This window comes from Carlito syrichta, unplaced genomic scaffold, assembly GCF_000164805.1.
Source record: "Carlito syrichta isolate Samal-C Ts95f unplaced genomic scaffold, Tarsius_syrichta-2.0.1 Scaffold308652, whole genome shotgun sequence".
Lineage (NCBI taxonomy): Eukaryota > Metazoa > Chordata > Mammalia > Primates > Tarsiidae > Carlito > Carlito syrichta.
The window spans coordinates 794,956-817,514 of NW_007252748.1; the positions used below are offsets into that span (position 1 = coordinate 794,956).

General features: G+C 47.2%; 1 protein-coding gene across 1 annotated transcript in view; it reads left to right on the forward strand.

Annotated features, from left to right (window-relative positions):
• PQLC3 (PQ loop repeat containing 3) overlaps positions 1 to 22,099 on the forward strand; it is a 31,819-nt gene extending 9,720 nt beyond the window's left edge. Inside the window, exons 2-8 of the mRNA XM_021716263.1 lie at positions 3,314 to 3,491; positions 4,789 to 4,940; positions 5,022 to 5,091; positions 7,390 to 7,447; positions 12,124 to 12,244; positions 18,277 to 18,318; positions 20,986 to 22,099. Of these exons, the coding sequence (XP_021571938.1) occupies positions 3,314 to 3,491; positions 4,789 to 4,940; positions 5,022 to 5,091; positions 7,390 to 7,447; positions 12,124 to 12,244; positions 18,277 to 18,318; positions 20,986 to 21,077 (713 nt within the window). The 3' untranslated portion in view covers positions 21,078 to 22,099. The remainder of the gene's footprint in view (positions 1 to 3,313; positions 3,492 to 4,788; positions 4,941 to 5,021; positions 5,092 to 7,389; positions 7,448 to 12,123; positions 12,245 to 18,276; positions 18,319 to 20,985) is intronic.
• The last annotated feature ends 460 nt before the right edge of the window (positions 22,100 to 22,559 follow it).

Here is a 22,559-nt window from a genome sequence, read left to right on the forward strand (position 1 = left end):
CGGCTCTCGGGAACGGGGCGGGCAGGCCCTGGGGCTCCGTGTGGCCGCCAGGCGGCCGAGGGCGGGTCCGTCCCGGGGCCGCCCGCCGCCCTCGCGAGTTGCGCCCAGCCTTGCCAGGCGCCGTAGGAATCGACTGCACAGGCCCATTTTACGGACGAGGAGACAGACCCCGCGGAATCAGCACTCGGTCGTCGTCCCCGAGCCCACCCCGCCCATCGACCTCTTTCCCGGGCCTCGGTTTCTCGCCCGTACAACGAGGGGTTGGCCTAAGATGTCTAAGAGCTTAGGGAGAGGAGGAAGGGGAACTAAGTAGGAGCCTGAAAGGTGGGCCAGGGTCAGACAGGCAGGAAGGAGCTGAGGTTGCTCCAGAGCTGGCTTGTCCACCAGAAATCGGGAGGAAAAAAAAATTCTGACCCTGTAACTAACTAAAGGCCTAAGCGTGATAAGCAGAGTAGTAATGCTCGTTGGGAAGACTGACTGACTGGTGCGGGGTGGAGGGAAAGCGTCCCTTCAGCGCTCTATGGAGGTTCCAGAGATGACATGAATGGAGACATGGCATACACACTTGGGAACATGTATGCACAGGGGAGACCACAAATAGGAGGCTCGAGGAAGGGCCAGTTGGTTGAGGCGTAAATATCCTCTTCATAAGGGAGAGGGAAGTGGGGGTGCGGGCAGTTGTGAGGGGTAGTGCATGATTTTCAGGGGAAACGATAAACCCCAAAACAGTGTCCTGGGAAGAAGCTCCTCTGAGCTCTGGGGGAGGTGGTGGGAAGGTGAGGGGCAGAACTCCACTGTGAATACAGGTTGTCTTATTATGCAGATAATCTTCCAGGTAATCTCCACCCCCCCCAGCTGTTCTCAGAACAGATGAGTAGAATTGAATAAGTCACATTCTCCCCCTCCCCCCCAGTTACCTAGGGGGTCTGGAGGCTGGTTCACCACATAAGGGACAATTTCAGAGTAGAAAGAAGCCGAGTGGGAGGGAGAAAGAGGAGACTTCAAGTAGAGGAGGGTCCCAGGAGCCAGGCTCTGGAGCCCACACCTGCCCTGTGGAGCTCAGCCCTGGGTGTGCCCATCGATGGGGGTTTCAAGGGGAGACTTTCCAGAAAGGCTTGCAGACAGGAGTGGCGTGTGACCCCTCAGAGGCTTGTGAATAACTATATTGGGGGGCCCCAGGCTTGATGGTGGAGTTAGAAGAGATGGGGGACCCAGGGGATAGGGGGACAGTGGTACATTTCAGGTTGGTGTCCCACCCGGTTGAGAGGAAAGAGGGGCAAAGGACACAGGTTGGAAGTGGCCACAGTGACTGCTCAGGTGGGACAGAGGATGAGGATTTGGCCTCAGTCCTCAGACTGACCAGTGCCTATAGAGTTCCATCCCCCTACCCCCAACTCCTCTGCCTGTGTTCCCACCATTTTGTTCCAATGCCAGTCAGCTGTCACCTGATCTAACAGTTTACCACAGCGCAAACCAGCCCTCTGCCAATGGCAGGAGACCCTGAGCATGGGGCGGCCATCCCTGCTGGCCTAAGGGGTTTGCAGTTGATCATGGACCAGTGAAGGAGGTTCTGGCCTTGCAACCACTGAGGCGGGACCACGGTTGCACATAGACTTCTGTAAATGGGCGTGGCCGTGTCAGGGCCAGCTGCAATGCCAACCCCACCCAGAAGGTGGCTGGGAGTGATCAGGACTCTGCCTGTGAAGTCTGATAGATTTCATCTCCAGCCTGCCAGCAATTTATCATAATGGCTACCATTTCCTGAGCACGTCCTGTGCTGACTCTGGACATGATGTGCATTATCTTATTTAATCCGCACAACAGCTTATGAGGGAAATATAGATTTGATCCCCAGATGACAGGAACTGGAGACCAGCGAGGCGAGAGAAGGATCCTGGCTCTCTCCATTCCAACTCCCCCCCTTCTCCCTGCCCTCTTCTCTCTTGCCCTTCTCCTGCCTTCCTTAGGGAGGCCCAGCTGGGCCTGGGGGTGGGTACCATGTGACCTGACTCCCCAGGGAGCTTTCCTGCCTGCCAACTGGACTCCCTGACCAGACTGAGGCTGATGGCAGCCAGAGTCAGAGCAGAAGGACCCCCAGGGCTGTCACCCCAGCCACCTGGGGGGCACAGGCCTTTTTAGATGTCTGTTCTAGCAAACTGACTCTGAAAACCCATTTTTTAAAGCGATGGGTCCACTGGAGTATGAACTGTGTCTTAATGATCCCAGAGAATCTTTTTAGCGCGGATGTGAAGTGGTCAGAGCCTCAGCCAATGGACCTGCCTTCCTCTGCAGCTTGGGGGTTGCCTCCCAGCTCTACCATTTCCTAGACCTAGCAGGCATCCTCCTGCTCTGTTTCCCTTTGCTGTCTGCAGCTGGGGTGGGGTGGGAGGGCCCTTGGAGCACAATTCTCCTTCGTCAGTTCCCTGCCTTCCATGTATATTGGTGCGTGGCCAGGTGGGAGTGACCCTGCTTCCCTCCCAGGTTGACTTTTAGGCTGTAGGGGCATTGGCCTCTGGGTAGCATTCTTTGGAAAAGTTCTCAGTTTAAATCCCGGCCTTGCCCCTCACTGCCTCTCAGTTCCTGGGTGGGTGCATTTTTATTTAAACCCCTAGCAGTTGTTGAGGTAAAAAACTCAAATGATTCCACGGAGCAGACAGGGAGTAGAAACACATGGGGCTGGGTGTCAGAGGACTGTAAGGTCTTATTTTATTATAATTAGCTTTTTATTTTTTATTTTTGAGACAGGGTGTTACTCTGTTATTTAGGCTGGGGTGCAGTGACATGATCACAGCTCACTACAGCCTCACCCTTTTGGACTCAGGTGATCCTTCCGCCTCAGCCTCCCAAGTAACTGAGACTATGGGTGCATGCCACCATGTCTGGCTCATTTTTTAATTTTTTTGTAGAGATGAGGTCTATGTTGCCCATTCTGGCCTTGAACTCCAGGCTTAAGCAATCCTGCCTCAGTCCCCCAAAGTACTGAGATTACAGGTATGAGCCACCATACCTGGCCAGCTTCTACTTTTTAATTAAAAGAGATATTAAAAATAAAGGAAAGACACTGCCCCCACCTCCCCAGGCTGCAGGAGAACTTGGAAGTTTGGGTCCCACTGAAAGCAGGGAGTAGACGAACCAAGCCTGGGGGGGTGATGGCTGCACCTGGATTGGTATCAGGAGATCTAGGCTCTTCCTCTTTTCCTGAGTTCTCTTATGTTCTTGACTTATGTGGGCCTTGGTTTCCCCAAGTGGTCTGCAAGATGTGGAGGCCAGCATGGATGACCCGCAAAGGGGAGCGTGGCTCTGACATTCCCAGGTTGTCAGGCCCAGCCTGCGGTCTCCAGCCGTGTTCCGGGAAGTCTGAACACAGTTCAACACCCACTGTTGGTGAAGCTCCCCCAGGTTTTGTTCGTGAACATTCCTTCCCTGGTGTCTGCTCAGAGGCTGGCTGTGCCCAGACCTCTCCCTCTCCCAGCGCCCCCGGGCTCTCACAGGTGAGCAGGAAGGGGCTGCTCTAGAGGCTGGGCCGGAGGGTCCCTCCAGTGGAGCAGGATCTGGCAGAGGCACTGCTTGTCCCTGAAGCTGGAGGTGACCGGCTGCAAAGTTCCAGAGGGCCCGCAGGTGGGGACCCTACTGGACATGCTGGGGACTGCAGAAGGCCCATGTGCCCAGGGTGACACTGGGCTCCATCCGCCTGTCCTGTGACCCCTCTTATTCCTTCCCCAGCCAAGCTGAGAGTTATAGACTGTCTGGAGCAGGACTGGGGGGGAGACACAAGCTCTTTGTTTTGTTTTGTTTTTAAAGGTTAAGAAAGAAAAGTTTATTTAAAAGTAAATTAGAGGGAGAAAAGGGAGAAAGAAGATTTACCTCCCCAAGGTGGGGGAGGGGACCACAGCCAGGAAGCATGGCGACAGCCATAGCTCAAAGAGCACATGGCCACAGCATGTGCTAGCAAGGCAATGGCCCTCAAGCTCTTTGTTAGTGCAGGTTTTTCCACTGCCGCTTCCCAGCTTAGGAAATGAGAGACCCTGGAGGCCCCCACATGTGGGTTGAAGTCCCAGGACTCGGGCTCCCCTTCCTTCCTGGCCCAGGTTGTCTGAACACTGACCGGGGGGAGCCACGGAGCTTGGCAGGTCTGGCCACAGCCTGAGGGAACAGTAGGGATTCAGGCCCTGTCGGAGGCGACTGAGCTAGGGTGTGTGCCAGGGAGCAGGAAGCTCGAGCCTTTTCTCCTCAGAAGGGTGGGACCCTGGGGTCTTCAGCCTCCTACCCACTAGCTCCCCATGTCTCGAAGAGCTAGAATTTTCTTAGAGGAGTGGAAGGTGGTTCTTCATGCCTTCTCCCACTGCCCTGTCCTCAACAGGTCAGCACATCTGGGAGGCGACATGCACCATCTAGGTGGTGTTCTTTCTCTTTAAAACACGGTCTCAGAGCTCCCCCATCCAGGGATGGTTCTCAGCCCCCTCCAATCCCTTATGCCTGTGCAGCTTCTCAGGGTCAGGATAGATATGTGCAGCTTCTGAGAGGCAGCTGCTTGGAGCCAGGCAAGGGGCAGCTTTGCAGGTCTGGGTCCAGAGGCCGGTCCCTTGTGGTCCTGGCAACGAGCTGCCCTCTGAAAAATCCTTTGTGAGTGACCATCTGAAGGGGCTCGACAGGGATCATAGGTCTTGCACTCCAGCCCAGCACCCGAGCACCGGATGCTCCCAAAATCATGTCAATGATTCAATTGCATTCCTTTCATTTTCCACATCTTCCTCTTTGACACTTGGGGCAACATCCTACCACTTGTAGAATTCGGCAGGTCACCCCAGCGGCCGTGTTTGTGGGCAGCCATGTGGATGTGTGTCCTCCTCTCCCCAGGTTCCTGGTGTTTCTCCGGTACCAGTGTCACTACGGGTACCCACTGCTGACCTACCTCGAGTACCCCATCCTCATCGCACAAGGTAATATCCCTCTGTGTCTGGGTCAGATGGGCTGCCCGAGGTCTCCCCTGGCCCCTCTCACTTGGAGCCTTTCTCTTGCAGACGTCATCCTTCTCCTGTGTGTCTTTCATTTTAACGGAAACGTGAAGCAGGCCACTCCGTACATCGCTGTGTATCCTTTCAGCATCTGAGAGTCAGAAGTGGGACTTGGGTGTGTTATTTATTTTTTTTGAGTTGGAGTCTCACTCTGTCACCCAGACTGGAGTGCAGTGGCACACAGGCTCACAGTCACCCCCGTGTCGACCTGCCGGACTCCGGCGATCATTTCGCCTCTGCCTTCCAAGTTACTGGAACTATAGGCGCACGTTACCACTCCTGGCTAATTTTTTTGATTTATTGTAGAGACGAGGTCTCGCCAAGTTGCCTGGGCTGGTCTTGAACCCGTGGACTCAGGCAATCCACTCGCCTCGGCCTCCCAAAGTGCTGGGATTACAGGCTGAGCCACCAAGCCCGGTGGGTGTGCTATCTGCTAATAGTTTGCATTATGAAGCAGGGTCCTTCACCATTTAACTGAAAATGAAACCCAAATGCAAGTATACCTACACAGATCAGACCTTCCCCTCCCCCTTCAGACCAGGGCACCGAGGTGGTACCAACAGGCCTAGTGGGATGTGCCGAACATCGGTGTGAGCCCTGCTGAGAGCAACACTGTTTAGCTGCACTAGCATATCTGAGGCGTTTCTTCCTTCCCTGGAAATGTCCCCATAGCATTTTTTTTTTTTTTTGAGTCTGAGTCTCACTCTCACTCAAGCTGGAGTGCAGTGACACGCTCACAGCCACTGCAGCCTCGGCCTGCTGGGTTCAGGCGATCCTTCTGCCTCAGCCTCCAAAGTAGCTGGAAATACAGACAAATGCCACCATGCCTGGCTGATTTTTTGATTTATTGTGGAGATGTGTTCTTGCCAAGTTGCTCAGGCTCTTCTTGAAACCCTGGGCTCAGACAGTCCTCTCGCTGCCACCTCCCAAAGTGCTGGGATTACAGGTGTGAGCCACCGTGCTGGCAGCCCCAAAGTATTTGACGTAATAAGCATGAGAACATCTGACGTTGCACACCATGCTGCTGACGTGTCTGGTCCCCTGGCCTGCCCATTGCCAAGCAGGGGGTGGGCCTGGGATCCTGCTGGCTTGTCCACAGTGCACATCACACTTCAGTCAAGACACGAGGTTAGAGGCTGAGCCTTGAAGTCCAAGTGTCAGTCGGTGACCCTGAGGCTAGTGGTAGTGCCGCTGCACCTGTGAAGTGGTCTGAGCTGTTTATTCCTGCAGGCTCTTTAGGGCGGAGGAGGGAGGGAGCTGCCAGTTCCGTGGGCCCAGCTGCCCTGAGCACCAGACCATGCAGATGTAGGTGTGGGGCATTGGAGTCAGGCAGGACAGGTCTCCACCACCACCTGGGTGGCCTTAGCCTATGCCATCAACTCTCTAAGCTGCAGCTCTCCCATCTGTGAAATGGGATAATACTACCTTTTAGGGTTATAGCTCCTACTACGGGTCAAATTTTATAAAATGTTTGCATATTCGGAATACAGAATGAAGTGGAATGGTATAGAATCAGGCAAGAAAAGAAATCACACAATTTGGCTTAAAAAATTGAGTTAGGGGGTGTTTTAGGAACAGGATTCCACCCAGCTAGGTTTAAGCTGCCTTCAGGTGCTGACCAGCCTGCTACTGTTTAGTTCCACTGACATCATCTCTTTCAATTCCTTCATTTAATTAATATTGTTAATTGTAAAGCAGTCTCGTTGGTCCCTGCTCTGTGCCCATAGGCATTTTGGAGGTAGGTAGCACAGGGAATGTTGAGTCCATTTTACAGATAAGCAAACCAAGGTAGAGAGATGGAAAGTGACTTTCCCAAGGGCACCTCAGAGACTCCAGCGGTCGGCTTCCAGCTTTGGTCACTGGCTGGGCAGCCCGTGCGTCGCTTCCCTAGCTGGGCCCCCTGTTCTGTTGCATCTCTGAGCTCCGTGACTGTCTCCCTGCACTCCTACCCAGCCATGTCGTTTTTATAATGCAGTTAGTGGGAAAGGGAAAAAACGGCAAACAGAAGTTCATGACCAGCGGTGTTGAGAACGCTCCTGCCTTATGGTGTTGGACCTCTCTTCAAGTGCTTCACGTTTGACAACACTTGGAGATGTCTGTATGCTTGGGAATTAGGTAGTTAAGACCATTAGGAATGTGCCCAATCCTAGGGTGTCTTTGTGCTTTTCTCCCATGGTCCGCTTTTGTTCTTTTGAACTCTGAGCAGCTGTTCCTTTGAAACCCTTTTGTCTTGTCCACATCCGACGAGTTCCAGCAGCACCGACCCCAGCTCCACACTTGGCTTTCACGCGTGGTCATGGTGTGTTCACGTGAGAGAGGAGGCTGGTGGCAACTGCCGGGCAACCCACTGCTGTCTCCCTTAGCACTTGGTCAGATTGGGGTCTTCTTGGTTTGTCCTCACCCTGCAGAAGTGGATCATAGACCTGGCCATGGTAAGTCTTGCCCTTGAAAAGAAAATGTGAGAAGTTGCAGGCTGTCATGGAGAGAACTTGGTGGATCAGATGTTTAACCTGCTTATTTTTTAGCTGTATTGAGGGATCACGGGAATGACAGCGCAGTGCTGTCCAAATAATGAAAGACATTCTTCTTTTTTTCTTTTTGAGTCATAGTCATGGCTCACTGCAGCCTCAAATTTCTGGGCTCAAGTAATTCTCCCACCTCAGCCTCCCACAGGCATATACCACCACACCCAGCTAATTTTTTTTATTTTTTGTAGAGTCAGAGTTTCACTATGTTGCCCAGTCTGCTCTCAGGCTCCTGGGCTCAAGCAATCCTCTTGTCTGGGCCTCCCAAAGGGCTGGGATTATAGGCATGAGCCACCACGCCCAGCAAAAGACATTCTTATTTAAATGTGGGGCAAAATTTTTTTTCTACCTCTTTTTTTGGGGCCAGAGAAAAGCAGTTGAAGAGGTGGTTAAGGGTTATAGAGTAGAGAACTGAGTGTCAGTTAAAAAGCTTCTTATTAGGTTCATAATTATATATTGGCTGTATCCTCGCTATTTTTCTGACTTTGTCCCCCAAACATTTTTTTTTTCCTCCTTGGAAAGGGCTTACTTCTTCCTTACTTAGTTCATGGCCAGAAATGTCAATGGGTGTCTGATAGTGGGTCAGCATGTGTTTGATCACATCTCTCTCCAGGGTGACAGAAGCAAACATTTCTATCTAATGAGAAAAGGAGGAGGAGAATTAATTGGTGGTCACAGGTCACTACCTGCCACACACGGGCTCATGGATTTCTTTCTCTTTCCCCTCCCCCCAACATCTTGTCTGTGACCCTTTCTTAGAAAGTGGGCTTGATTCTCTGTGTTATGTCTTAACCTAGTGACTTATGGAGAGTGAATAAAGTAGGGCTACCGTATTGGCAATGAATGATGTTGTAGTGTATGTATGTCCAAAATATTGCATGGGACATACTTGTACTAAAAAAGTATCTGTTGTTGGCCTGAAATTCAAAATTTAACTGGGTGTCTTGTATTTGCCAAACTGGTGACCCTACAAATGAACGAGCGCTAGGGTCTCAGGAACTCCTGCTGCTGGTCACGTTGGTGTGGTTCTGGTTTGGGGATGACGAGGCTGCCATGTGGCAGCTCTGAGCCTTCACCCCCCAAGAGCCGCCCTTCTGGGGATAGTGTGATATTGGCTCATCAGGAAACAGGCTCAGTGGTTAAGGGTAACAGTTTATGGTGTTTCTTCTGTGCCCTTATCAGTGGTCTATTCTAACCACACGTTGATGATATTTTATGCATTAAAAAATGTTTTTTTGAGTTGGGGCCTCGCTTTGTCACCCAGGTGAGAGTGCAGTGGCATGATCATGCCTCACCATAGCCTCAACCTCATAGGCTCGGGCAATCCTCCTGCCTCAGCCTCTCAAGTAGCTGGAACTACAGGTGGGCGCCACCACACTCATTTTTTTAATGTTTATTTTTGTAGGGACAAGGGCTTGCCGTGTTACCCAGGTTGAATTTTATACAACTTAATTTTCATTTTCCCCTCGTTGAGCCTGGGCTAAATACCAGGTGCGGTGCTGTGTCTGTTCACCATCCCTCCGTCACTGACAAGCATTCATCATGCACCTGCTCCATGGCCGGCGCCAGGGCCCAGAGGACCAGGTGGCCAGACCTGAGGGGCGTGGAGCCACAGGGCCGGAGGACGAGCAGGGGCTTCAGGACACACACATTGCAGGAAAACCCTAGAATCCCGTAGAGGAGGGGTCACCGTTGGAATTAGCGAAAAACCTAAGTTACAGAATGTTTATAGTTTTACTGCTTTCAAATGTAAGTGCCTACTCAGACCAACAAATTCTTTCCCCAGAAGACCTAAACTATGCTTTCATGGTCAAATGGATCATTCACATGCTCATAGTTCATTCACAAAGAGACGATTCATGCACTGAAAAATGATCTCGTAACAGTTAAGCATCTCTTTTCCTTTCCAGTCCTCTTACCATTTTATACAGTCTCTGCTGTATAGAAAAACCTAATGATCTCCAGTTGAATGTATTAATAAGACCATCCAGGCCTTGGTTATGCCAAAATCCAAACTACTTCTTGATTTTGAGTTGGGGTCTCATTCTGTCACCCAGGCTGGAGTGCAAGTGGCACAATCACGGCTCACCTCAGCCTCGATCTGCTGGGCTCAGCTCAGGCGATCCTTCCACCTCCGCCTCCTGAGTAGCTGGAACTACAAGTGTGTGCCACCATGCCTGGCTAATGTTTTTTTTTTTCTTTTTTGTAGAGATGAGCTCTGTCTATGTTACCCAGGCTGGTCCCAAACTCCTGGACTTAAGCAATCCTCCCTCCTCAGCTTCCCAAATGCTGGAGTTGCAGGCTTGAGCCACTGTGCCTGGATATTTCTTGATTTTAAAGATGGCTTTCTTCCTGAAAGATGAATCTGGTAGAGTTTCTAGCAGGCAAGCTTGCGTTTAGCATGAGTTTGTCGTAACGTGGTCTGAGGCCCTGAATTGTGTGAAGCCAACTCTTCCCTCGCCCTCTTCCATCCTGCATTGCCACCTTGTATGCCCACTGAGCCCTTGTCCTTCCTAGCTCTCTGACGCACGTCTTGCTCTGCGGTCCTCCCTTCTCTGCTCTGTCCAGGTCTCCCGGTTGCACAGGGAGTCTCTTTCCTCGCAGGTCTCCATGCTCGGGGTCAGTCCTCTGAGCCATCTGTGCCCAGCTCCTAGTGTGACCTGTCTCTGTCCCTCCACAGGCTTGACCACAGGCCCTCGCTCCCTGCCGTTCAAATCTCCATAACTCTTACTTGTCTGAGTAACCCCTTCTTTCCTCCCAAGTTATCCTGTGGTACCTTTACCATCACATCTGCCAAATAGCATTATTATTAAGGACTTATTCACTCAGCAAGGATGTGTGGGTACTGGGGACCCAGCAGGAAACTGACCAAGTGCAGCTTTCATGGGCTTTCCTTCTCCTGGGGAGATAGAAGTTAAACAAGCTGCTCTTGTCAAGGCCACCAGTGACTTTCATTCATGCCAATGCCAGAGGTCAGTTCTCATGACTCATCGTTTTTTTTCTTTTTCTTTTTTTAGTAGAGATGAGATCTTGCTATGTTACCCAGGTTGGCAAACTGCTGGGCTCAAGCGATCCTCCTGCCTTGGCTTCCCGAAGTGCTGAGATGACAGGTGTGGGCCACCGTGACCAGCCTCATGGCTCATCTTACTTAACATCTCTACAGCATTTGATTTGGCAGATCAGGATTCCTCCTTGAATCAGTTTGCTCACTCAGCTTCCAGGACCCCACTCTCCTGGTGTCCCTTCCACCTGATCCTATGTCTTTGCCAGTTTCTCTTTTTTTTTTTTTTAAGTTGGAGTCACTCTGTCACCCAGGCTGCTGGAGTGAGTGGCACACTCACGGCCACTGCATCCTCGACCTGCTGGGCTCAGGCAATCCTTCCACCTCAGTCTTCCAAGTAGCTGAAACTACAGATGCATGCCACCACGCCTGGGTAATTTTTTGATTTATTGTAGAGATGAGGTCTCACCAAGTTACCCAGACTGGTCTCAAACCCCTGGGCTCAGGCAATCCTCTCGCCTCGGCCTTCCAGCATGCTGGGATTTACAGGCGTGAGCCACTACACCCGGCCTCCCCGACTTCTTTAACACTAGCGGTCCCAGAGATCCAGCACATCCTGCTGATATTCAACCACCAGTTCTATGGCTACACTCCTCTGGCCCGTTAGCATCTGGACCTCACACGTTCTACCTGGAGTTTCTGTTCTCCTGTCTGCCCCTCTATCCGGCAAAACTGCGCCACCTACAGCTTTATTTATCTACCTCAATTAAGGGCAACTCTTCTTCCACTGTGAAGACCTGAAACCTTGGAGTTTGGAATCACCCTTGACTTAATTTCTCATATCTCACCACCACTGCCTCAGCAAATCCTATCAGCTTTGCCTTTGAGATACATTCAGAACCGGAACATTCTCACCTCTTCTGTTTCTATCGCCTTGGTGCAAACCTGGCACTAACCTAGCTGGGCTCTTGGCTTCCACCTTGCTCCCTTCAGTCTACATTCAGCCTATCCCTGGAGTTTCCACTGCTGTAGAGACAGGATGGTGGCGGTCAGGGTGGAGTGTGCTGTGCCTGGCTGCAGGCTAATGTGTGAAGGCCTCGTATGTTGTCAGGTAGCAGAGGCTTGAGCGCATTCCATGCAGACTCATCAGAGCAGCCAGAAATTCAGGGCAGAGGTGCCATAGCTGCTTGACTTCATGAGTTTGTTAGTTCAGCACAGCACATTTTCTCCAGGCTGTAAAACACCATAATATCTATTTTTTCTTGGGGGCATGGAGAGATGTGCCTTTGTGGCCATGCAGGATTGTTTCTTACTCCCAATTTCACAGGCACTCTGGCCCGTTCACTCCCCACGGCACGGTGGACTCTGTGAATTGTTTGTAAATGTCTCACTGTTGCATCCTTTTTCACCAAACTCAGGTTTCAGCCCTGTACAAATTGGTTATTAATTGACCAAGTGACTGGACTTCTACTTCACCAGAAAATCTGACTTCGAAAGTGCTTTGAGTGCCAGGTGCCTTTTTGCTTTTTTTTTTTTTTTAATGCACAGATTCCTGACTTTCTCACATTTGATCTGCACACAGAATTTATGTACGTTGATCAGTGCGGCTAGCAAGTTTGCTCAGCTCCAGTGTCTGTGGAAGGCGGGAGACGCGGGAGCTGTGAGCGCGCTTACTTGGGGCCTCTCCTCGTACACCTGTGCAAGTAAGAACACAACTTGGATGGGAGGGAGGCCTCTGTCAGCACCGGCTGGCTATCTGGAAGGGTGCTGGCTTGGTGTGGAAGTATCATAGTCCTTCTACTACTTTGCAATTAACTATTAGATAGAACCTCCTATCTAAGTGTATCTGCATCAGTGAGGCTGGTTTAATACAGGCTGCTCTCCATTTCCTGCAAGATCTAGTTGCCCCCCCCCCAAAAAAGATGAAAGCACACTTTTCTCTAAAAATCTGGCCTAATATTAACAGTCTACTTTAAAAAAAAACAAGAGGTTATTTTGACTCTACTAATTTATTTTTAAAAATAAAATCTTTATGATGTAACATGAAAAAGACAAAAATCACACACTGGCTTTTGAGAATGAACATAATTTGTAGCAATGGCGATTTCCTGCAGCCATGTCAACTGGGACTCAACTTGAGTATTTCCACTGTTCGTTTGCATTCTTACAGAAACGACCTAAAATACATATGTGCTATATGTAGCTAGATAGAAACATATGAAAAATTCAGAGCTATCACATTAATTGAATTTACTAGTTTTAGATATTTTAATTGTACTTAATCATGGTCCTTCTAACTTCTTAGACAAATTTCTCTATTCAGGACCTAAACTTTGGACATTATATCCAAAATTTCTTAAAATTAAGACTTCGTTGGATGTGGTAGCTCATGCCTGTAATTCCAGCACTTTGGGAGGCCAAGGCAAGAGGATTGCTTGAGCCCAGGAGTCTTAAGACCAGCCTGGGCAACATAGTGAGACCTTGTCTCTATTAAAAAAATTTAAAAATTAGCTGGGCGTGGTGGTACATGCCTGTAATCCCAGCTCAGGTGTAAGGATCACCTGAGCCCAGGAGGTAGAGATTGTGGTGAGCTGTGATCATACCACTACACTCCTGCCTGGGGGACAGAGAGAGACCCCAACTCAAAAAAAAAAAAGACTTCTTGAGTTACTTTTACCTTTAAAATGCGGACATGTTATTGTGTAATATATATGACTTCTGGAAGTGCTAATTAGATATATTACCAAATTAATCTTCAGGTTTCTTAATTTTTAAATGTTGCTTATTACATTTTAAAGGAAATCCTGTGAACTTGTTACTCCAGAGAGAAACCATATATTACACTTGAATCTATTTTGCATGGCACTCTGTGCTTAACAAGTACTTAAGTATTTGTGGAATAGATTAAAAATGAGTTGAAGACTACTTTTTTTTTGAGTCGGAGTCTCACTCTGTCGCCCAGGCTGGAGTGCAGTGAAACGCTCATGGCCACTGCAGCCTTGACCTGCTGGGCTCAGGCGATCCTTCTACCTCAGCCTTCTAAGTAGCTGGAACTACAGGCATGCGCTACCGCACCCAGCTAATTTTTTGACTTATTGTAGAGATGAGGTCTTGCCAAGTTGCCCAGACTGGTCTTGAACTCCAAAGCTCAGACAATCCTCTTGCTTCAGCCTCCCAAAGTGCTGGGATTACAGGCTTAAGCCACTCACTCGGCCTGAAGACTATACTTTTTTTTTTTTGAATTGGAGTCTCACTCTGTCGCCCAGGCTAGAGTGCAGTGGCACACTCACGGCAACCCCAACGTTGACCGGCTGGGCTCTGGTGATCCTTCTGCCTCAGCCTTCCAAGTAGCCGGAACAACAGGCGCATGCTACCACACCCGGCTAATTTTTTGATTTATTGTAGAGAAGAGGTCTCGCCAAGTTGCCTTGGCTGGTCTCAAGCCTGCAAGCTCAGGCAATCCACTCGCCTTGGCCTCCCAAAGTGCTGGGATTACAGGAGACTATACTTTTATGGGGAAAAAAAAATGAGCTGGTTTTTAAGCCTCATGTTACTTTTTATAAATGAGGCTAATAACTTCAACATCACTTTAGAAATGAATGAAACGTGCATTTTTGTTATTCATCCTAGTTTCCTTCTATTGATTACTAAATTCCACTTCACCTTGGAACGAGTCACTACCATGTACCTTTATTAAAAGGCCTCTGAGGTGAGAGGATTGCCTGAGCCTGCGGGTTCGAGACCAGCACGGGCAACTTGGCAAGACCTTATCTCTACAATAAATTAAAAAAACAATTAGCTGGGCATGGTGGTGCATGTCTATAGTTCCCGCTACTTGGAAGGCTGAGGCGGAAGGATTGCCTGAGCCCAGTAGGTCAATGGCTGGGATGGCCGTGGATGTGCCACTGCACTCCAGCCTGGGCAATAGAGTGAGACTCTGACTCAAAAAAAAAAAAGACCTTTTTTCCCTGCAGTCACCTGTTGCACAATAGATTTCTTGAACTTATTCTTCCCAAGTGCAATGGCGTATTTTTTGACCAGCCTCTCCCAACTTCTCCGTCCCATCCCAACCCTATGGTAATTACCATTCCACTCTACTTCCATGAATTCTATAGATTCCATTTATATAAGTGGGATCATGCTGCGTTTGTATTTCTGTGCCTGGCATATTTCACTTCTTTTTTTAAAATTTTTTGAGTTGGAGTCTCACTCCATCGCCCAAGCTGGCGTGCAGTGGCATGCTTACGGCCACCCCAGTGTCCACCTGCTGGGCTCTGGCAATCCTTCTGTTTCAGCCTTCCAAGTAGCTTGAACCACAGGTACACACTACCATGGCTGGCTAATTTTTAAATTTATTGTAGAGATGAGGTCTTGTCAAGTTGCCTGGGCAGGTCTCGAACCTGTGGGCTCAGGCAATCCCCTCACCTCGGCCTCCCAAAGTGCTGAGGTTACAGGCTTGAGCCACCACGCCTGGCCATATTTCACTTCTAATGCACATTTTTTTTTTTTTTTTTTTTGAGTTGGAGTCTCACTCTGTCGCCCAGACTGGAGTGCAGTGGCCGCTCCTGGCCACCGCAGCTTCGACCTGCTGGGCTCCGTCGATCCTTCCGCCTCAGCCTTCCAAGTAGCCAGAATTACAGGCATACACTACCACACCCGGCTGATTTTTTTATTTATTGTAAAGATGAGGTCTCGCTGCCCAGGCGGGTCTCGAACCCGCGGGCTCAGGCAATCCACTCACCCCAGACTCCCAAAGGCGCGGGATTACAGGCTGAGCCACCGAGCCTGGCTTTGCTTTCCACATTTAATGATAGTGTCACAAATGGGATTTTCTTTTTTAAGGCTGAATAGTATTCCATTATGTATATATACCACATTTTCTTTATCTGTTCCTCTGGTGTTAAACACCTGGGTTGATTCCCTGTCTTGGCTATTACGAATAATGCTACAATGAATAGTGGCATTATTTTTTATTTTTGTAGAGACAGAGTCTTGCTCTGTCACCCAGACTGGCAGTTGTGTACTACAGCCTTGAACTCCTGGGCTTAAGTGATCCTCCTGCCTCAGCCTCCCAAGTAGCTGAGACTACAGGCACATACCACCATGCTTGACTAATTTTTTAAAAATTGTTTTTAGCCAGGTGCAGTGTCTCATGCCTGTAATCCCAGCACTTTGGGAGGCAGAGGTGAGAGGATTGCCTGAGCCCAGGGTTTGAGACCAGTCTCGGCAACTTGGTGAGACATCATCTCTATAATAAATTTAAAAATTAGCTGAGTGTGGTGACGCATACTTGTAGTTCTAGCTACTTGGAAGGCTGAGGCAGAAGAATTGCCTGAGCCTAGCAGGTCGAGGTTGTGGTAGTCTGAGTGTGCACTCTAGCCTGATGAGACTGACTCAAAAAAATGTTTTTTCTATTTTTAAAAATAGAAACAGGGGTCTCACTATGTTGCTCAGCCTACTCTTGAACTCCTTGACTTCAAGGGATCCTCCCAGAGTGCTGGGTTTACAGGGGTGAGCCACCATGCCCGACTGAGATATTGATTTTATTTCCTTTGGTTATATAACCAGTAGTAGAATTGGTGGACCATATAGGGAGTGTATAAAAACACAATCATAGCTCATTGACGCCTCAACCTGCTGGGCTCAGGCGGTCCTTCCACCTCAACCTCCCAAGTAGCTGAGACTACAGACAAGTGCCACCATGCCTGGCTAATTTTTTTATTTCTTGTAGAGACAAGGTCTCGCTTTGTTGCCTAGACTGGCCTCAAACTCCTGGGTTCAAGCAATCCTCCTGCCTCAGCCTCCCAAAGTCCTGGGATTACAGGTGTGAGCCACCATGCCCAGTTGTTTTCTATAATGACTGTACTAATTCACATTCTCACCCAGAGTGTGCAAGGGTTCCCTTTTCTCTACATCCTCACCACTTGTCATCTTTTTTGAGGATAGCCATTTTAACCAGTGTGAGGTGATATTCATTGTGATTTTAATTTGCATTTCTCTGATGATTAGTGATTAGCTTTTTTTTTTTTGAGTTGGAGTCTCAGTCTGTTGCCCAGGCTGGAGTGCAGTGGCACGCTCATGGCCACCCCAGTGTCGACCTGCTTGGCTCCGGCGATCCTCCTGCCTCAGCCTTCCAAGTAACTGGAATTACAGGCATGTGCCACCATGCCCGGCTAATTTTTTGATTTATTGCAGAGATGAGGTCTCACCACGTTGCCCGGGCTGGTCTTGAACTCATAGGCTCAGGAAATCCACTCGCCTCGGCCTCCCAAAGTGCTGGGATTATAGACTGAACCACTGAGCCCAGCCAGCGTTTTTTTTTTTTTTTCAAGACAGAGTCTTGCTCTGTCACCCAGGCTGGAATGCAGTTGTGTGATCATAGTTCCCTGCAGCCTTTAACTCCGGGGCTCAAGTGATCCTCCTGTCCCAATCTGCTAAAGTGTGAGCCACCACGTCCAGCTTGATTAACAGTTTGTCATATACCATTTCTAAATTTGGCCATTTGTTTGAATTCCTTATATATTTTGGATACTGACCCCGTATCAGATGTATGGTTATTAAGAGTGTTTTTGAGTTTGCTTGAGGGTCCTTGTTGGTCACCTTCCTAACTGGGATCTTCTTTTCATCTACTTTGATTGATTTCTTCCATTTAAATTCATCAGCAAACATCACATAGCATCTTTATGTAAAGCCTTGGGTTCTCAAATTTGACAACAAAAAATTTGTAGGTTTGGTGTCTGCCCTTCACAGACTTACAGTTTAGCTGGAAGACCAAAAACCTACTATGTTAATATGTGCTAATGGAAGAACGTGTTGGAGGAAGTTTTTGTTTTTTGTTTCTTTTTTTGAGTTGGAGTCTCACTCTGTTGCCCAGACTGGAGTGCAGTGGCCGCTCCCAGCCACCGCAGCCTAACCTGCTGGACTCCGGCGATCCTTCCGCCTCAGCCTTCCAAGTAGCCGGAATTACAGGCATGCGCTACCACGCCTGGCTGATTTTTTTGATTTATTGTAGAGATGAGGTCTCGCTGCCCAGGCGGGTCTCGAACCCGCGGGCTCAGGCAATCCACTCACCTCAGCCTCCCAAAGGCGCGGGATTACAGGCTGGGTTAGGAAGGGCGTGATGCCTTCAGTTGCAGGCAGTGATGTTCTCTAACTCCCAGTTCACATTGCTCGCATGTGTCAGTTTAAACTGTGACCCCAGTTTCCTAAGTGTTTACTCAGTGAAAGCCTAAACCGGAAAAATGGAATAAACACAACCGTTCTAGTTAGACCCTTAGAAAAATCTTATCCTTTTCTGGGCCTCAGTCTCCTTATCTAAAATAGAGAGGCAGAAATCAGCAATTTAACAACATTGCTTTTAGTTAGTGGGAGCCCTTTTTTTTAAAAAAATGAAACTACCCTGAAGCTCAGTATGTAAATGAGACTTTTTAAAGCTGTTTTTGAGGGTGGGAGTTGTGGGTTGGCCCAGAAGCTGTGGAAGGAGCTGCGGGCGTCCCTGGGCAGCACTGAAGTACTTTCCAGGATCGTTTCTTCTCTCAGGAGCTGTTTCAAAACCTCTGGGCCAGGATGTGCAGCTGGGTTTCAGATGTTTATGAAATACAGTACTATCTTCTGTACTGTCCAAATCTATCAAGAATAGTTAGTACATATTGATATGGTAGAAGGGAAAAACATTAGCTAAACACTAACACGTCTGAGAAGCAAGCTAAATATTGCTGCACGTTTTCTTTTACAGCAAGAATAATAACAACTTTAATGACCACAAGTGATTTTACAAGTAAGTAAAGTATTTTTCTTCCTACTTCCTTGAGCTTCTGGACTCTACCAGTCCTCCCACCTCAGCCTCCCAAAGTGCTGGGATTATAGGCATGAGCCATCACGCCTGGTCTTCTTCCCACTTCCTTTTTGAATTTTGTGCTATTTGTGCCTCCTTCAGCTGGAAACTGGGTTTAACGGGTGAACTTGGCTCTGTTGGATCACAGACACAGAGGATGGCGACAAGGTATTCCTCGCCTTCATCACTCATGTGTTTATTAAGCATTTACTTCTTGTAGCACAGGGAATAGACTATGCACAAGAGGGCAGGTAGGTGTCTGTCTTCGTAAGGTCTCTCTTCAGCAGTGGAATGGAACATGAAGTAGTCACAGAATTAACGACTGAACTGAACTATGAAATGTGTCTTGGAAGAGAAGGGCGGAATGAATATCTGACCTAGTTTGAGGGAGCTGGGGAGATCAATCTGAAGAAGAGTGAGCTCTTAAGGATGAGTGGATTTAACGGAGGTGGGAGGGAGGTAGGCGGGTGAGAGGATATTGTTACAAGGAGCAGCATGTATGAAGGCCATGAGCAAGGAGCAGGGGAGGACTGGGCAAGATCCAGCAGGGCTGAGTGTGGCAAGCCGGGACAGGAATGGGGGTGTTTCAGGAGAGGAGGGGCGTGAGGCTGGCAGTGGCCAGAGTGTCCAAGCCTGAGAGAACTGTCCACAGACAGGAGGAAGCCTCTGGAGGCTTAGTAAAGCAGGGAAGTGGTAGAATTATTTGTGCTCTTGTAGAGAGAGAGAGAGAGAGACAGAGACAGAGACAAAGAGAGAGAGACAGAGAGAGAGAGACAGAGAGAGAGAGAGAGAGAGAGACAGAGACAGAGACAAAGAGAGAGAGAGAGAGACAGAGAGAGAGAGAGAGAGAGAGAGAGCGAGAGAGCTGGGATGGAGAAAATACTTTAGTTACCAAAAAAGAATTTAGTAATTCCTTAGTGTTTTCAGCTCCCACATTGAGCATATATTATATGTTTTGGGGAAATTAGACCAGATAGTGTCCCCTATGAAAATTAGAAAATTTTCCCAGCACATAGACCTCTAAATAAGCTAATTATTATTTGAGAAATGTTGTTTCAGAACACAGATATATTTGTTAGTCTTCTCCTGGAGGTTATACCGGTGGCTCGAATACCTACCATCAGCTTTGACTACAGGATTAAAATTTGTTCTGGTCACAAACTGTCATCAAGTGGGACATGGGAAGGAAGACAGGCCTGGGTCTTTTTCACAGGACTTGATAAATTCTCAGCATGGAGAGTCCAACTGTAACTAAACAACAACAACAAAACAGACCTATACATTAAAAATTAAATTTAAAAGATCAAGCATATTCTAATTGTGATTTATTTCTTATTCATGAAAACTCTTCTGAGCACCATCAGTGCATCCGGGATACCTTTTTAAAAATCATTTAGCTAATATCTTACCTGTGTTTTACAAAAACAAAAGTATCTTAAATCTCATAAACCTTATTTGTCAGTAAAGTGTTTGTGTTTTAAAGTGGAAGTCGGCCGGGCTCGGTGGCTCAGCCTGTAATCCCACGCCTTGGGATGCTGAGGTGAGTGAATTGCCTGAGCCCGCGGGTTCGAGACCCGTCTGGGCAACTTGGCGAGACCTCATCTCTACAATAAATAAAAATAAAAAAAAATTAGCTGGGTGTGGTAGCGCACGTCTGTAGTTCCAGCTACTTGGAAGGCTGAGGTGGAAGGGTCGCCGGAGCCCAGCAGCCTCGGTGGCCGGGAGCGGCGACTGCACTTCAGTCTGGGCGACAGAGTGAGACTCCGACTCAAAATAAATAAATAAATAAATAAATAAAGTGGAAGTCAAGTCACTGTTAAAAATTACTGTTTTTGTTTTACAAAGAGTCACATTTTTGTTACCTTGATATAAAACACATTTGGACAGTTGACCTAAGTTTTTCAGAATTATCTTTTTTTTTTTTTTTTTGAGTAGGAGTCTCACTCCGTTGCCCAGGCTGGAGTGCAGTAACACACTCATGATCACCCCAGCATTGACCTGCTGGGCTCCGGCGATCCTTCTAACTACAAGCGCATGCCACCACACCCGGATAATTTTTGATTTATTGTAGAAATGAGGTTTCTACAAGCGCATGCCACCACACCCGGCTAATATTTGATTTACTGTAGAAACGAGGTCTCGCCAAGTTGCCTGGGCTGGTCTTGCTCAAGCAATCCACTCGCCTCGGCCTCCCAAAGTGCTGGGATTACAGGCTGAGCCACCGAGCCCGGCCCAGAATCTTAACAGAATGCATCATACTACTTTGCTTAACATGGAATGTTCTGAGACATCAGCATCCTCAAGATTTCAAAGGAGTAAAATGATTTTAAAAGGCTGTAACACTTCTTAGCCAGAGGTAGACTATTATAAATTAAGCACTTAAGAGAAAAACTGTTATTTATGAAGTAAGGCCAAGAGGTAATCATTATGAAATAGGAAGATCATTTCCCTAGAAATACTTGGAACTAAAGTTGTTCAAAGTTTTATGATTCATTGTTGTTTATTTTGGGGTTGGAGGGAGGGCGAAGCTTTATTTAGGCTTATACTTAGAGCAGGAGGTGATCTATCCTGTATTGTGGAAAGTTTTTAATACACTTTTTTTGATTTCAGTTCTTACACGTTTTGTCATCATGCTGGCTTTAAACATATGGGTAACAGCTACAGTACTTCGCTACCGGAAGACCGTTTTAAAGGCTGAATGATGGATAAATTATTTCTACACGTGAAGTGGATTTTGAATAACTAAGTGAACCAAAGGAAAAGAGGCTCCTTGCTAAATCAGTCTTTTATACATTTAATCAATCATTTCAGAATCTATGAAGCCAATGACTTTTTTAGACTTGAAAGAGCACTTAAATATTTGTTTGAAAAATGCCAATTTCCCTTCCCTCTCCCCACTTCATTAGGTTATGGTAGGACTCAGACATCTGCAGTTTTGAGAAGGCTGGTGCCTGATGGACATCGTTCAAGGAAACTTCTTGACCCTTACTCTTGAAGTCATGATTATTTTTGAAGAGCTAACTACATGTTTTTCCGTTTTCAGGATCTTTCAGAAATAAATCCTCCTCATGACAAAAATGAACATGGAGTAGGATTCTGCTCAGTCAGAAGTGGAACTGTAATAAATTACTAGGGTTCACTTTCTGGGATGAATGTTTAATCGTAACATAGAACAGGATGGCCTTGTTGTATAACATAATACTGTTTAGGTTCTAGCAAGGATATCAAGGCAGGCACAAATGTAGTGGCTTGAGTTCGTATATCAAAATCGTTGTTTAACCTCACAGTGTGCCTTAAGTAATTCCTAACAAAAGCTACCATTAGCTGCAATCTCTCTTGTTCATGATGAGGAAACAGCAACAAGCTTTCTGATTTAAGCACAATACTGCCATTTTCAAGAGCCACACCTATACAATTGCCATTATTGGAATTTGGTACAAAACACCAGGTTTTGTCTATTGAAAACATATGCAGTAAAGGGTATTGCTAAATTCTGCCAAATTCTTAGATTTTATTGTCATTATACCTTCTCTTCCCAAACATGATGTTAAGATTATTGTATACTGTATTTTCCTCTAAAACTTAATAACCCTAACATTTAAATCTTAACTTTCCTCTTCTAATTGAAGGCATTGTTCTGTTATACGCAGTAAGTAAATGATGTTTATTAGAGAATTAGTTTAGTTTCCTATATAAAATAAATGTTCACATTTTGAACATTTAAGGTTGTCAATTGTTTTAATGTGGCTAATTTTAAGTTATATAAGGTGTAATTTTTAAATAAACTGTGGTTAGTCCTTTTAGAACTACTGCATGGGACCAGCAGAAAGAGAAATGTGTTAGCTAAAAATACAAAAAAAAATCATTCATGGCTTAAATCACAGATGTCATTTTAAAAAAAATCATTAAGAAAAAAATCCAAGTTTCCTAATTTGCAGTTATAATCTATTAGCATTAATACAAATTACGTGATTTTTATTCCAACAAATATTGTGATATACTTCATTTATTAGTACTTTTATCATTGTTTAAAACAACTCCTTTAGAACATACTTAGTCTCTGTTTTTCCTCCTCTGGAAGGTAAAAAACATTTGACCATTCCAGATCTTTTATACACATTGTCAGATTTAATCCTGGAAAGATCCTTTAAGGTAGATATAATCACCATCTTGTGGATGAAAAT